The sequence below is a fragment of the Gorilla gorilla genome, chromosome 3, assembly GCF_029281585.2.
Source record: "Gorilla gorilla gorilla isolate KB3781 chromosome 3, NHGRI_mGorGor1-v2.1_pri, whole genome shotgun sequence".
Classification (NCBI taxonomy): domain Eukaryota; kingdom Metazoa; phylum Chordata; class Mammalia; order Primates; family Hominidae; genus Gorilla; species Gorilla gorilla.
Window position 1 is genome coordinate 195,234,244 of NC_073227.2, and position 16,570 is coordinate 195,250,813.

At 32.7% G+C, this 16,570-nt stretch overlaps 1 protein-coding gene across 2 annotated transcripts in view; it reads right to left on the minus strand.

Annotated features, from left to right (window-relative positions):
- Window positions 1–327: 327 nt before the first annotated feature.
- The window catches only part of FBXO8 (F-box protein 8), a 47,544-nt gene continuing 31,301 nt past the window's right edge, over window positions 328–16,570 (minus strand). For both annotated transcript variants that reach the window (XM_004040644.4, XM_055385866.2), the window contains exons 4-6: window positions 4,844–4,962; window positions 2,741–2,937; window positions 328–1,269 (exon numbers count right to left, since the gene is read on the minus strand). In XM_004040644.4, the coding sequence (XP_004040692.1) occupies window positions 1,082–1,269; window positions 2,741–2,937; window positions 4,844–4,962 (504 nt within the window). In that variant the 3' untranslated portion in view covers window positions 328–1,081. The remainder of the gene's footprint in view (window positions 1,270–2,740; window positions 2,938–4,843; window positions 4,963–16,570) is intronic.

The window sequence follows — 16,570 nt, forward strand, 5'->3', positions numbered from 1 at the left end:
CACTGTTCTCTATCATTCTAATGCTGCATATTTTAACTATTAAATAATTGTTAATTAAGATATACTTCATACAGTTGCTCTCCATTCAGCAGATTTTTTCTTCTCAGTACCCGGTTATGTATTATCTGTGAGAGCAGGGCCCATGTCTAGTACCTCGCACAATGTTAACACATGTAAAGCCCTGGATAGACATTCACTGAACCAATGAGTAAAGAGTGTTTACTGTTCTTCACAATATGTCTTTCTCAATGGACTCTGAACAGGGATCATCAAGATTACAAAAATAGTAAAGTTTGCATAATCACACCACATATAAGCAAGCAAACATTTACCAGAGTTCTAATAATATTTTATTTTATTCCTATGAATGTAAATCATAAATTTTGATGTTTTAAAAATCCTAAATGGTTTAAAGGACTTACCGAGACTTGATTAACCCAGTTTTTAAAATAAAAAATCAAATTATAAATTTATATTATAAAAATAACTGCCAGTTTTGCATAGTAATATAGTAACAAATCAACACTCTTCAAAGTTTAAAGGAAAAGGAAGCTGGTATTGGTTTCTGTCTGAAGTCAGATCTAACTTTTACGAAGACAATAGTTTCAGATCAGAATCAAATAAATTTCAGAACTCAGTTTGAGAGAAAAGGAAAAACTTTAGTTAAAATCTTTACAATAAAATAATTATGACTATAAATCTCTTTAGTTAAATATGTACACATTACATGGTATTTGTATAAAGAATGGAAATGGATAAAGTTTTTCAGGCAAATCTAATGCACAAATACACCATCTTTTAGAGTATAATGTCAGTTTATCATTCGTTAACAGCTGTGTTAGACAGTGGCTCTGCTTTGTGCAAAACGTGATAAACAAAATTAGGAAAAATTCTGCAAAATTATTTAGTTCCCCAAGGAAATTACTAAAATAGAAAATGGCAAAAGAAAAAAAGGTTGCACACTGAAGCTTGATTGTATACTCGGGCTACAATGACCAGCACTGATGTAACCCCCATATCTGCTAAGTCCTTGGGTAGCTTTAGTCTGAAGTAAAAACTGAAGTCCTAGCAATTGTGCTTTTTATGCAGCCACATGGCCAATAAGGTAGATATTGTCATAAAGATGCCCTACAAAATCTTCACTAATATTTTGAGCAGCGCGACGGGTATTTCGAATAAATTCTCTTTTTGACATTTTATTCTTCACATGAGGGCTAGTGAGGTCAATGGAAAGTAGAATCAAAGAGTAGCACAGTACATAGACAGCATCTGGAAAGAAAAAGAAACAGTTCAAATTATTAGTTGGTTTACAAAATATGATTCCAATGGCATTATATAAGGCAAAAATGTTCATGATATCAAGATTAGCTCATAAATATAGAGTGACCAATCCATCCCAGTTTGTCTAGACTCTTCCCAGTTTTGCATTGAAAGTCCTGTCATCCTGGGAAACTCAATCCTGAGCAAACCAGGATGATTATCATCCTATCTTAATACTAACTAAGCATGCATTTCCTTCATTTCAAAAGAACTTTAGAACAGTTTAGGAGTGTATAGTAAAAATTCATTCTAGATTTAAAAAATTTAGAATTGGCTTTATTTTCGTCTTTGCTTTCAAATGTGATATTTCTATTCAAACATCCATAAAATACATTTGTATTTATCTCCTCTTTCTAAAAAAAAATTTATATAGAATGCTTTCACAAAAACCTAATTTAATTTGAGAGCATCTTTAATGACAAGAAAACATTAATCTGGTACTAGAAAATAAAATGTAAATAACTCAAAAGATTATTAATATTCTCATTTAAGATGTTATAAAGGCCTGTGGAACTTACATATTAATTTTGAAAGTAAATCTTTAGGGAAAAGACTGCTACACCTGAGCACCATGCAACAAGATTTTATATATGCCTAGGGTAATATTTGATGTTTAATATTAAAATAGTAACAATCATCATAATAGTTCTACTACTATAGTGCTGATATTTTGGAATCCTGCAGTCTTAAGAAAGCCAAGTTGAACATTATGTCTTGTAAAGCATGCTCAACAAATTTCACATGACAGGAACAGTTTTGTAATTTCTGTTTAATCAGATAAGCACAATAAAATTTTTGATATGAAAAGATAAGCTATACGAATTGAAACAATATGTAGAAGATTCAGGCTATATCATAAGCACACAAACATACACATATAGATAGAAGTACACACAAACAGACATATATAACAACTTTATATATATACAAATGTCTATATGTCTATGTGTATATAGACATAGTCTATGTGTATGTCTATATGTGTATATAGACATAGTCTATGTGTATGTCTATATGTGTATATAGACATAGTCTATGTGTATGTCTATATGTGTATATAGACATAGTCTATGTGTATGTCTATATGTGTATATAGACATAGAGATCTGTATACATATAAATTTGTAATATATATATTTATATATAAATTTGTAGGTAATATATAAAAAATATAAATGGCTATATATACATAGCCATGTGTATATATACACACACACACACGCACACCATAGCTATGACAAACTGTTTTTTCCAAGCTCACATAAATGATGAAGTAGTCAGTCACTGCTACAAACAGTAAAACAAGTATTTGTAATTACTGAGAATATTTTTCCCCACAGTGAGACAAACGTCTCATATATCTCTGTTTTTACCTAAAGATGGGCAGGGGGTGATGTACTATTAATATATATATTCTTACCAGGACTAAGGCCAAGTTCTCGCATTAAATCAGGGTTGCAAGCACAGAATCTATGTGAGAACTTTGTTATAAGAGTTTCAAGATACTCTCCACGCTCTTCAGGGGCATGGATATGACGAAAAAATTCTCTCAGTGCATTTGGCAAGAACTGATTTCTAAAATTATGCAATGTTACAAGGTCATCCAAGACATCTCTCCTACAGAAAGAAAAAAAGGCACAGCTTTAGTTAACTTTTCTTCATTAAAAAAATGGTAAGAAAAATAACAAATTTCCATTTTTTGGATAAAATACCTTATTACTGATTATTAGATCAGCTAATCCTATAAAAGTATATATAATTCCCAACATTAAAAAATCTAAGTATGATTATTTAAGAAGTTAACTTTGAAATCTCTCATGAGTAGTTTACGACAAAATGAAACAAGGTAAAACCTAGTAATTTTACTTCTAAAATGAAGAAAAAAGGAATTCTGTAGTATTAAAATGAACACTTTCTTTTTAAGTGCCTTCTTGGCCAAATCCAAATAGCAATAGAATTGTTTATTTTTCAAATTATGAAAGTAATGACAGTCTCCACCTATACCAATTCACATCTTCAGAGGTAAAAACTATTTACATAGACTTTTAGGAATGCCTACATATGCTATATATTGTTCTATAATTTGTTTTTGCTTTTTTCACATAGCATATTGTGGACAGCTTTGTATATCTTTATACCTAGACCCACCTAATTTATTTTTAATGGCACAGTATCCTGTCTAATGGATGCAACAATCCTATTGATATACATTTAGCTTATTTGCTATCATATAAATATGTGTGTGTATATCTAATTTTCTAAAAAATCACTAGCATTTCAATATAGAGTCACACTTTGTTACAATGTTCTTCAATTCTTATTGAACTCAATCATGATTTTATGATCAAATCTTCAACTTCTACCAATTGCATATAACAGGAACAAGCGAACTACAGCTACTGGGCCAAATCTGGCCTGCTGCCTGCTTTTGTAAATACAGCTTATTAGAACACATCCACACTAGTTTATGTATTGTCTATATCTGCTTTCACCACAGAATGGCAGAGTTTTAAGTAGCTGTGACAAAGATCATATGACCCACAAAACCTAAAATATTTACAAAAAAAAAAAAAGAAGAAAGAAAGAAAAAGAAAAGAAAGAAAAAAACCCCTGCCTATCCCTAGGTACTTGGCACTTAAAGACAAAAAAACTTCATGATGCGATCTTCACATCTTTCAATGACCAGGATGCTGGACTCTGAACTTCTCAAAGACAGGGATTGTATCTTAATCATCCGTGTGTTACTACTCTAGCAAAGTTTCTGGAATATAATGCATATTTACAGATTGCTGTTGAAAAATACTGATATATACAAAAGTTTGAGAATTACAATGAAGGTAAACTATTTTTAAGCCATACATTAGATTAGCACGAGAGCTATAATTTTAAAAATGGTAGTTCAGTTATGTGGCATCAAAATGTTGTCCCCAAATTTATGTTCTTTAATAACCAAAAGTAAAGTGTACAAATGAATAACTATCAAATCAGAACAGCATACTAACCATCATCTCTGTGTAAAACACTGCTAAATGTTACATTTTCATAATTTTCACTCTTGAACATGACATTTCTATATAGTGTCTACATGCAAATATATATACCTTATATCCCTAGGATTTGGGGTTTATGACTATAATCTGTCTTTGTACTAGGTTTTTTATATGGATAATTTCATAATTCAGAATTTTTACCACTATAAATACTTAGATTATGGCTACTTGTCTTAAAAAATCAGGGTTGCAGATTCCTGAAAAATATTTTGTTTTGGTTTGCTATTACAAAGACGTTGGGCTTCCATTTTGTGTGCATGTGGACTTTTACTTACTTTTAAAATGGTAACTTCCTCATCAACAAGTTAAAGCTCACAAAAGAAATGATGTGTGAGATATAGGAATCTTTTCCCTGTCTTTATTCAATTTTGCAACCAGATGATTACTATGCAGTATTAGTTTTAAAGTAAAACTTAACTCATCAAAAACATTACTTAACTCATTTTGGATGAAAAGTTAATTTTCGTTTTTACCTTTCATCAAGATAGATTCTCAGTTTTTTCCAATTTAGTGTTCTTGTACAGAAGATAAACTTTGCTATTTCCTTTGGCGAATCATCCAGGATACCCTTGGACATAAAGTAGTTCACTCCCTAAGGCAGAAAGACAAGTCTACATAAATAAAATTGCTCTTTATTTATGCATTTTAACAATTAAGCAATAGCACAACAGTAGCTATAAATTCTTTCCAGCATTAATAGACTTTTTGTAGCTTTATCATGCAAAATACAAGCTAGAACTTGAACTGAAACTATTGTTTGTGGTTGATAGTTTACATGCAATGAAAAGCAGGAAATTCAAAGTTAAGACTGTTAAAGAAATCTTATTTAATTTTCTGGCTCATGTCAGGTAAAACTAACTATACAGAAATATGGCCTAAATTGGGGAAGGGGGCTGCAGATGAAACCACAATACAGATGTTAAAACAAGCCTTTTAACAAACACTTCTGCTGTCTAATAGAAAACATGATTTCTTAAAGCTCACATATATATTGCAGTATGCCTTTCAAGGAAATAGCTTCTTGATAAAAAAAAAATGCTCCAAATGAAAGACTAGCAATTTTATTCTGGGAGAAAAATATTAAATTATTTAACTTAAAGTAAAGGAAGCCCAACTCCAAACCAATGTATAGGTTGTACTACTTTGGCTTTAAACATTGCTACGTTCTACAAGAACCTAGCTACAATACACACTGAGGGAAAACATAGTAAGACAAAACAGTTCAATGTTTTTCATAGCATTTATCTTTGAATTTCCTTTTCTCTGCATGCAAAGTTTTCCAGAGAAGCATTACCCATAAGTTTTTACCTACTTTAGATTTAAACCACCACCAACAAAACACCACCAACAACAAAAAAATCAAATGCTGAAAACAGTATTCTCTCACATATACAGAGGTCACATTCAAATAAATGTCTTCGCTGGACTTGAATGTGCAGTTATTGAAATAAAAGGCAGGTGGGTTTATTTCAACTTGCGGTTATCCAGATACATGCATTCCCATGAATACTTATGTCTGGATATTAGCACACTATGTGCCGTTAATTGGCAGAGAAAATGACGTATTATATACACACAACATAATGTTTTCACACATAAATTCCTTTGGCATTTCTTCACTTTACAAACACTTACATAGTACTCAGAAATATTACACACATTAAGAATTTTAAAAGTTGGAAGAATATCTATAAAAACCTTTTCAAGATAAAAACTTTCTCATAAAACTTTTATGGTAAAAATTTTTTTTAAGTAATTAGGTACCACGAGGTAATGCTTTTGAAAGGTTATAATTATCTATAAGTTGTAATTCAAAGATCAGACTTTTTATATAAAACTAACTTTATGAGCCATCAACATAATAGCCTACTAGCAATTCGATCAAATTTTCATGTGAATTTTAATAATACAAAAGCAATGCTAAGGCACTGATTTTAAAAATGTACATGAAGAAAAGAATGTGATAACGTGAAACTTTCTTGTCAACTCTGTTGTAACCTGTATTTCAGACTAAATCCTGAATACAAGGGCTTCTATGTAATATGATAAGATGGAAAGCCAAAATACTTCTTTGGAATGAGGCTTTCATCAACTGTCCGAGGGGGCAGCAACTAGAAAACCGTTAATGCTTGTTCTATCCTTTCCTCCATTAGTTTGAATAATCGAGAGTTGACTGTATACTCAATCTGCTTAGCAAAAGTCAGGTTTGTTTCCAAAATTCCTCAGTGTAAAAGGATAACAATATTTTAGAATTATTTCCAGTATTTAATTTTAATTGAAATGATTTTAAAACAATGTCAATTAAGCATTAAATAATTAAATCTATTAAATATAGATTCCTTATTCATACCTAAATCAGTATCTGAGATGTAGAACTAATGCTAAGCTACTTTTTAAAAATTGTGCAAAATAAACAAACCTAATAGTATACATTAATGATATCTAATTCTCTAGTTACATAATCTATGCCACTTTAATATCATTTGGTGATACTCAGTTATAAATTAACACTGGTATTTGCCTCATGTAAACATCATAAAAATACACTGTTAGCCATATTCTGTTTTATAAAAAACACATTTTGAGAATTTTATATCTAATCTAACCTCAGTTCTCCCAAATCAATCAAATACATAGAAGCAGGCATGAGCACAAAGAATTTTAAATTCAATCCTGAAAATTGGGAACATAGATTGAAATAAGCCAACTCTATTGGTTTTATGAGGAAAAGAGGCATCAGGTTCAAGCTTGGGATTCCTTTGGAGAGGAAGGTTACTTTAGAAGGGCTACCAAAGTGAATGGTAAAGGAATAACAAATACAAAAAGACATGAGAACAGATTATAACTGTCTCTAATAAGCAAGCTGTAAGTCATCCAAATTCTTATCTTCTTATATATTAGGTTGGTGCGAAAGTGATTGTGGTTTTTGCCATTAAAAGTAATGTCAAAAAACCGCAATCACTTTCGCACCAACCTACAATTAAATACAAAAAAATACCACAGCATGAGGTCTGTTGAATAACTACATATTTGTTTAGTAAGTTGTATAAACATTTTTAAAAATAAAATTTTAGAAGAATGGTACAGAGAAACTCCTAGACCACATAGCATATCAGTGACTAGTCAGGACTAGAACTCTGAGCAGTGTGTATGTGCATGGACATCTGTGCAGTGTCTCACATGCAAAGGAAATCATTAGTCTATATATATATATATATATATATATATATATAGTATTCTAAAGAAGGAAGGTTGTAGCTCAGTATAGTCTACAAAATTGACTATAAAAGTTTCCAATTTTGGGTGTCACATTTTATAAGGCATACTGACAAATTAGGACTTATCTGGATAAAGGAAATCAAGACCTGGTGAGATCGTTGAAGGCTGTAGAATTTATATTATGTAAGAAAGAGCGGAAGGATGTAGGAGTATTAGGTCAGAGAAGAAGATATACTTAGGAAAGAAGAAAAGATTAAGACTTTAGGATATCTAAAAGACTGTGTCACAAGGAAAAAGGAAAAGATGTGTGTGGTTGTAGTGAAGATATTAAGCTCTTTTGGGGGTCTATGGACCCTTTTGAGTACTAGGAAAGTCACAGAACTTCTTCCCAGAATAATGCACATACACATTTTTTAAAACAGAAATAGAGTTCCATCTAAGGACTGCAGGTTACAAATCCTTATCCTAGATGAGTATAGATGTAAAGTCAGGAAATCTCAATTATAGGCAGACAGATTAGTACCACATAAGGAAGGGAATGCTTGTAACTTTAGTTGAGCTGTTCAAAGACCAATCATTTGTCTTTGCTTGATTCAATTTTGTTGTTGTTGTTGTTGTTGTTCTTACATTTTCAAAATAAGATTAAGCTTCAAACTCAGAACTACTTAAATTTGACCTTTTAATCTATACACTTTTTAACTCCCATTTGCAACTCTGTTCAACTTTTAGAATTATCTAAATTGTTGCAGTCATAATGTAGTTCCTTTTTATTTGCATGTGGGGAGAATTCTAAGATAGTTTTGTCAGATAACTCTGAGATGAATCACGATGGTGTTAGTACTATCATGGGCTGAAACCATCATGATTAATCTCAGTTATCTCCAAGCATAGAGATCAGCTCTTGTCAGGTGAAAGGAAACTACTGGCCAAAATATATTTTTAAAAAATAGTTTTAAAGGATAGTTACAGTGGGGTAAATAAAATTCCTCTTATTAAAATAGATATTAGGCCTCATATTTCTTGGGAAAATAAACTGGTAAATAATGTTCATGCTACTAATTAAAAATTTCCTAGTCATTTGATTTTTTTTAAAAAGTATCCAATTCACTTTACATTTAGATAGAAAGATGAATGCCTATAAGACTACCTTGTAAAATAGATATATGTATATCTGTGCATATTTACATATATGCATCTGCTTTAAAATATTTTTTAAAACATGAAGCAATACATTAAAATTGTCCACATTTTATTTTTGAAACATATTAAACACAAGGTGTGATATGCAAGGTATTCAGTGATAGACACTGAGTAGTGTAACACAGAGTTTTGCCCTAAGAAAATTTAAAGTTTATCTGTGGCAATGGGACACATACATAAACATCTAGAATACACACGTGCCAAGGTACATCAATAATACATGGCAGTAGAAGAAAACCTAAATGAATGCTTATGAAAAGTAAGTGTTTCAGAGTTCAATGAAAGGAAAACTCACTATGGGATAGGACGTTTGGATAAGGTTTCCTGCTAGAGATTAGACTGAAGTATTGTAAGGGGTTTAGACAAGGAATTTAAGGGGTTTAGACAGCTCTGAATGAGGGGAACGCTGGAGAAGAATGTTCCAGTTAATACTGTATTATATGAGCAAAAGTAATATATAATTTTTAAAGACTATTTTTAGGAAGGCAGGGGAAATATTTTGGGTTGGAGAGTAAATCTACAACCAGACTATGACAGTGACAGAAATAGCGCTGAGTTTTAGGGTAAGAAGTCTATTCTCTATCCTAAATCTAACTGGAAGCCTCTGAAGGCTTTTAAACCTGATGAAGCAATGGGCTATAATGTGAATTTGGCAGCAATATAAAGATAAATAACGAAAGAAAAATTAGATAGTGGGCTATTCAGTGGAGCACTCACTTAAAAAATAAAAATAAATAGATAGCAGACTATACAACTGTCCAGCTTTGAACATATGAAAAAGCACTAGAAATATGTTACATATATGAAAATAACTTGATAAATATGCTGGCTATCAAGCCATGTGACAGTGAAAAGTGAAAGACAGCTGATGGTTCTGGCTTAGATGAAGACGGAAATGACTGACAGAAAAATGATGGACAGGTCAAAAAAAAGTCAAAGAGGGTGTTGATTTGAAGAAAATAGTGATGAGTTAGCTTTTAGACATGTTGAATTTTAGGTGATGACAGATATAACTAGAAAGGCATAGTAGGCAGTTGGTAATGTAATAGGATATATTTTAAAAGTGAGGGTTGAAGATATAGATTCAGGATCTTGGATAAGAAGGATCAGTAAGGGAGTAATGAAGAGAAGGATAGAATAATGTTCCAGAAGCCAAGAGCCTTCGAGTTAAAGAACAGGGTGTCTAGTGCAATTATGCAGTATGATGGAAAGAGCACCATTTTTAGGACAGGGACCAAGCCATGGTTCTGCAACTTAATGATGATATGAACATAAACAATCTACACAATCTTCCTGAGCCTCAGTTTCCTAATCAGTAAAAATCTCAGTGGGCTAAGTGCATAGCAAAAGGAACACAGCTAGTTTTCTTTTTCTTTCAAATAGCTGAAGGATACTAGAATAGGAAGAGGGCACTGAGTTTGGTGACTGGGAGGAAAGAAGTGACTTTCAAGAGGTCTCTTTCCACACTGTAGCAGAGGCTGAAATCCAAGAAGAAAACAAAAGAATGAGCTCAAGGTAAGGAAACTGAGTATTGTCCACTCACTTGAAAAATATATTAGTACAAAGGAGGAAAAAATGGCAAAATTAAAGGGAAAAAAGAGAAAGTATTCTTTTTTTCAAGATAATTATGACCTACTCATGTTAGAAGACAAAAAGAGAGGTCAATGCAGACAGGAAAAGACTGATGTGCGGGAGATTTTGCTGCAGGGGCAGCAAAGCCAATAAAAAGAGAGCAGGGGAAAGGTCTGAAAATACTGCTGGAGTTTATAATGATTAGCCTGGGGGACAGCACAGTAGCACTGGCTCAGAGACAGCTACAGTAAGAAAGTGAAAAGCAGAAAACAAAGAACATGTTGGTTTCTTTCTTAGAGAGGTCTATCTGGGGAGCATTGGAAAACAGAGGGCTGATTTGGATTCTTGGGCAAAGTGGTGAAGATTTCTATCAACAACGATGCAGGATATGACTGGATATGACTGGGAATTCACTAGGAATAAACTAAAGGAGTGCCAAGCAGCAGTGAGAATCTAGGTGAAGTTAATGTGAATTCAGCCCATCTCTTGTTAACGTTAAGCAAAATCTACCATATGTATGTTCAGAATCAGTAAATATATATTTGGGAACAAAGTGAATTCTAGAAAATTAGACATGCAAAGCCAAATGAAAAAGTACTGACTATTGGTACTGAAAGTACTGTCTACTGCCACAGACACCTGGCACACACATTGTGTAACAGTTGGTATCAATAAAAGTTACACGATGTTTTGTTTTGTTTTATTGGTGTCACTAATAAAACAAAACTGTCACATACTAGGGAGTACCTTTAATTTTTTTCCTAGTAAAGAAATTTAGAAAAAAATTTGATTTAGCAAGTTTTGTTCAATTTTGTCCTTGTATAAAATGTAAAATCTAGTACAATGGCCACTACTTTTCAGGTAATCAAACTGTCCTTAGACCATTATATAATAGAAAGCCAATTGGATACTGCATTTAATTTTCTTTTAAAAAAACATTTTGAAGACTTTAAAAATAGTAATACTTAAACAATATAGCTCAATCTAGATTTCTAACTTTTCTTTCAACATGATAACCAATATATTATTTTTCAAGTATACATTTTAACCACAGTGAAATTAACTGAATATATTATTTTTCAAGTATACATTTGAGCACAATGAAACTTAAACTGAAATGTAACATTTTCAAACTGAAGATAATGTAAAAATTAAGTGACACAATATACGTTATTAATAGTAAAAAATAATTGACACATCTGCAGGTCAAATGGGAACATCCCCACTGTTTTGTTTGCAAATAGCAGCAGCAATGGTTAAGATGACTGCTCTGATACTATTTCTTCTTTTCTACAGTGTTTGAAGAATTGCTAAGGTAAATGTAAAATCTATTAATTTTTATCAGTCCAGAAGTTCTCATTATCCCTATTTAAGCAGAGAACATGTGCTCTATAGTTAAGGGAGGGTGGGCCCCACAGAATGTGAATAATTGACAATAATTTATCTGAGGATATTTATTATGCAAATAAAAAATCAACACCTTGCTTTTTGGCTGCAATGAAATAAGCGCAGAAGATTTCTTAATTAGTATGTCTAAGACTAGGTGTCTATGTTTTTATCCTGTCATTTCATTTCTTTCTACCCACTAAATTTTGTAATGTTTTCTGCTTTCTGTAATTTTCCATGACCTTCTACGTTTAACGCTGACCTTGAGCACATACATAACAGAAATGTCACACAGTGCTTTTATTAAGCTGCCTATAAATATAACAATAGTTATTCCTAATACAGTCACTAGATTCAAAGACTAAAGTAAAATCTATGTCCAGATTTTAAAAGTTGTCCTAGATAAAAAGATTATAAGAGTACTAAGTTTTCCTCTCGCTGAGGAACCCATAACTAGGCTATTCACCAGAAGGCTCTGTGTTACACAGAACTAAGAGGAAAGGGGGCAGTGAAAATTGGGAAAGAAATGTAAAGATAGTTTTGATGTCAGTTTTAAGTCTAAATAGCAGATTTCAGTCTCCTTTCTTCCAGAGCAAGAACAGAGAGCACACACTGTCCACACTGAAGTGGGAGAATTAACAGCTGTGAAGAGAGAGTGCCAGTATCCTGTAGCCAGTTTTCTCAGTTAGCTATGAAACATAACACCATATTTTGTCTGGAGGATAATGAAGAGTTTTGATTTTACATTTACCTTTCGTATAATATTAAACCAGTTTATGTATAAACATTGTTTGAATTGGCAAGGATTTCAGCTAGAATGATTTATGGAAGACTTTTCAACATACTAAAGAGCAGAATGCTGAGGAACTGCTAAGGACAGAGATATATACACCTGAAATTATCTGCAGTTAAAAGATGTCAACAGAAAATCCCACATAAAAGAGTGATGGTTTAAGGAAAATCTAAATAAAAATAAAAATTCCCTCCAATGGAGTCCAGGGAAAACACAGAGGAGGTATAGGACAGGTCTTCCTGCTTATTTTTCAAGAGAGAAAAAGCAATGGCAAACAAAATAACATGAACCTAATTTTCTCAAGTTTTAAATAATTAAAAGCCCCTATTAATTAGTTCTAATAGCCTCAAACAGAAAAAGAACATCTGTGAATTCTAATATCCCCCAAAAGAACCACATTAGTGACTGGGATGGATCAATATGATAGCTAAGAAAGTATTTCCTAAATAATAAATTACTACTATCAATTAAATGTAACAATCATTATTGTAATTATTATCAAAAAAGTTGCTGCTAGTTGAGTCACGCTTCTTGGAAAAGCCCCCTCTATCTCTAACCTGTCTCTATATTAGAAAAATAAAGCACTCTAATCAAAATATGGAGATAAATCTCTATTAGGTTATGATTAATAACTGAAACTAATGAGAAAGTGACACATTTAACAATGATGCTAGCTAATTTAGAATTCTTGCTTTATAAGAATCACATACAAATACTGGATTTGCAATGTGCATATATACAACGGTTTAAATGACTAACCCATAAATACTAGTTTTATCATATTACCTAGATCTTAATATGTACATTTATAAATATATTTTAACAGCTCTGAAACAGTTTTAAAATAAACAACATTTTTTTAAAAAGTCTACTAGTAGACAAGCAAGTTGGGATTTACACGGTAGTTTCACTGCTAGCACATGTATATACTTAATCGTGTAACGTAAGTATCTGTTCATCCTGCCAACATTGTAGCCAAGACACATATTTTAATTTTAACATAACTCTGGACCCCTAATTATTGCTTAAATGTCAAAAAGATTAAACTCAGCAGCACTACTGAAACAAAATGTTACTGTATATGCAAAAGATTGCATATACATGTCAGAAAATACAATTAAAGACAAAGGGTATCATTTAAAGCTAGGAGATATTGATGTCACCAATACATACTTCATGAAGGACCATTCGTCAGGTGTCATATAGTTATCTACTAGAATCCAAAAGTTCAAGAAGAGGAAGAACCCCAAGGCCTAGAACAGTGCCTGGTTCTTGGTATTTTAAGTTGTTGTAGTTGTACCTTTAGTATAAACATAGAGTTACAGCTTGGTGAACACTTAGAGGCATGTTTAACATGTCTTATTTCATTTAATCTTCACAAGAACACTGTTATAAGTATTATTACTGTCCCCATTTTACAGATGGGGAAACTGAAGCACAGAGGTTAAATAACTTGCTCAGAGTCAACATTACATAAATTGTAAGTGGTAGAGATACTTAATAAATATTTGTTGAATGAATGTTTGAATCTACGTGTACAAAGCTTCCAGCTGACTTTCAAGAGATGCTGTAAACTTCCAAGGATTATATAATTCAACCAAGGGAAAAATACAAAAACAACCCCCTTCCAAAAAATGTATAAGCTGGATCAAATATTAAGGGCAGATAAAACCCCAGCACACTTTGAAATACCTCAAGTTATAAATTCTCAAAGGTCAGAATCACCAATCCAAATAATCCAAAGTAGCATATCACTTTGATGCTGTATTTAACTGCTAACAACCAAAAGAGATTTACAGAAATCTTAGGAATTTTGTTATAAAGAAGGCATCTCTCTAAAAACTTTATGATATAAAAGAAGAAAATGTTATATAGTTTTATGGATAAATGTACACTACAGTTAGCTGGTTTTAAAAAATGCACTTAAGGTAGTGTTTCCTTAATACTCCCATATTTGAAAAGCTGTAAGTAAGTTGATGGATGTCTTACAATTGATGACATCCAAGAATTGAGGAAATATTAGCCTTTGGATTTCTGATACAATACTCATATTTTGAAGTGACGTCTACTGTGACACTGGTAACAATTGCTAAATTCATGAAAGACATGTAGAGGCAGACACCTTGGACATTAAAGCTGAGAACTTAAATCTAGAAGTAATATCAAGTTTCACTGAAACTGTGATCACAATGGATAAGGAAAAATATTTGGGAGGTATCAAGGGGGTCAGGTAGTGTATGATGAGAAAATAAAAAGCAAACAGATTTTTCATTAAAATGTACTTAAAAAGCTCAATGTACCACTGTAAAGTCTCTAGTTACAATTACTTAAATTGCTAACAAAAGTAAAATTCAAATAAAAAATTGTTCATTGTAGCATATCATATTTTAATATTAAAAATTTAAAAATGTATCCCAGGATGAAGACATTTTCCACTAATTTCAGTTTTTACCCTAGACAATTCACACTCAATGATACAGCAAATTAGTAGTTCCCATAGCACACTGAATAAAACACAGCAAAATACATCAGGTGGTTTGATTGATGAATAAACTATGGAATATTCTAGGGCCTGAATCTCTTTTTCAACCAGATAAAGATTAGAAGAGGGCCTCGGAAATTTGTCTTTCTTTCAAGTTTCTAAAAGGTTTATTCCGAGTCACAAACCTCCTCTGGGAACTGATTCTACACCACATGTTGGAGTGACTCTGGGACAAAAGGGAAAAGGAGGGTGGCTGGGATAGAGTATGGTTAGGGTAAGGTGTAAACTAAAGTTGTCCTAAAAGGCAAAGGGTAAAGCTGCCTTCTTAATCATAAAATCACCTGATGGATTAGATTAAAAAGAGATAGATACATACATACATACATACACACATGCATATCCACACATACCATATTACTCTCAAAAAAAAGAAAATCACCTCCAGTTTAGCACCATTTGACTAATTGTAGCTAGTCGCTTGAAGGTATTAACTTGTCTAGGCAGAGGAAGAGGCTATTTAGTGTCTGAGAGGCATAATTTTTCACTTTGACTCTAATGCTGATCAAGGAGAAGGGGCCTGCCATAAACTCCAGCATTTTAGCTCCTATGGGTAAACAGTTCTTACAGAGGGGGAAGCTAGTTAAGCCATATTTGGTGAGGGACTCCTCTCACTGTCATCTAGCTTCTTTTGCCCTGATTAAATTCCCTTCAGCAAATTTGGAGATAAATTGATCTGCTACTGAGAATTAGCAATGTTTATTTATGAAACAGGGTCTTGCTTTTTCACTCAGGCTGGGAGTGCAGTGGCATGATCATTGCTCACTGAAGCCTCAACTTCCTGGACTCAAGTGATCCTCCCACCTCAGTCCCCTAAGTAGCTGTGACTCCAGACACATGCTATCATACCCGGTTAATTTCTGTATTTTTTGTAGAGACAGGGTTTTACCATGTTGCCTGGGCTGGTCTCAAACTCCTGAGCTCAAGTGATCCACCCACCTTGGTCTCCCAAATTGCTAGGATTACAGGTTTGAGCCACTGACTGTACCCAGTTAGCAATGTTTATTTTTAAAAATTTGCATTGAGGATTACATCTCAAACTCCTAAGAGTTTGGATAATAATAATAGCAATAATACATCAAAATGTTTTTGGTTATAAACAACAGGAGACCTAGTTCAAAATAAAGGGATACATTTACTTCAAAAATAAAATTACCTTGTATAACAAGAAGTTCCAAACTAATATGGCTCCAGGTTGTTAGGCTCACAGATAGCATCACAGACCCAATTCTTTCTTTCCAGTCTGCTATTCTTGGTAGGGTTACTAATACCCCTCATGGCTACCAGATGGCTGCACATGGTCATGCCATTATATTCTCACATACCAATGCCTAGAGGTGTACATGACACATGTACTTGTGCGTGTGAGTGCATGCACACACACACACACATGCACAGACAATACTACTTCTTTGTGTCTCTTTCTAAAACCTAAAAAATAGGCTAGGTATGATGACTCATTCCTGTAATTCCAGCACTTTGGGAGGCCGA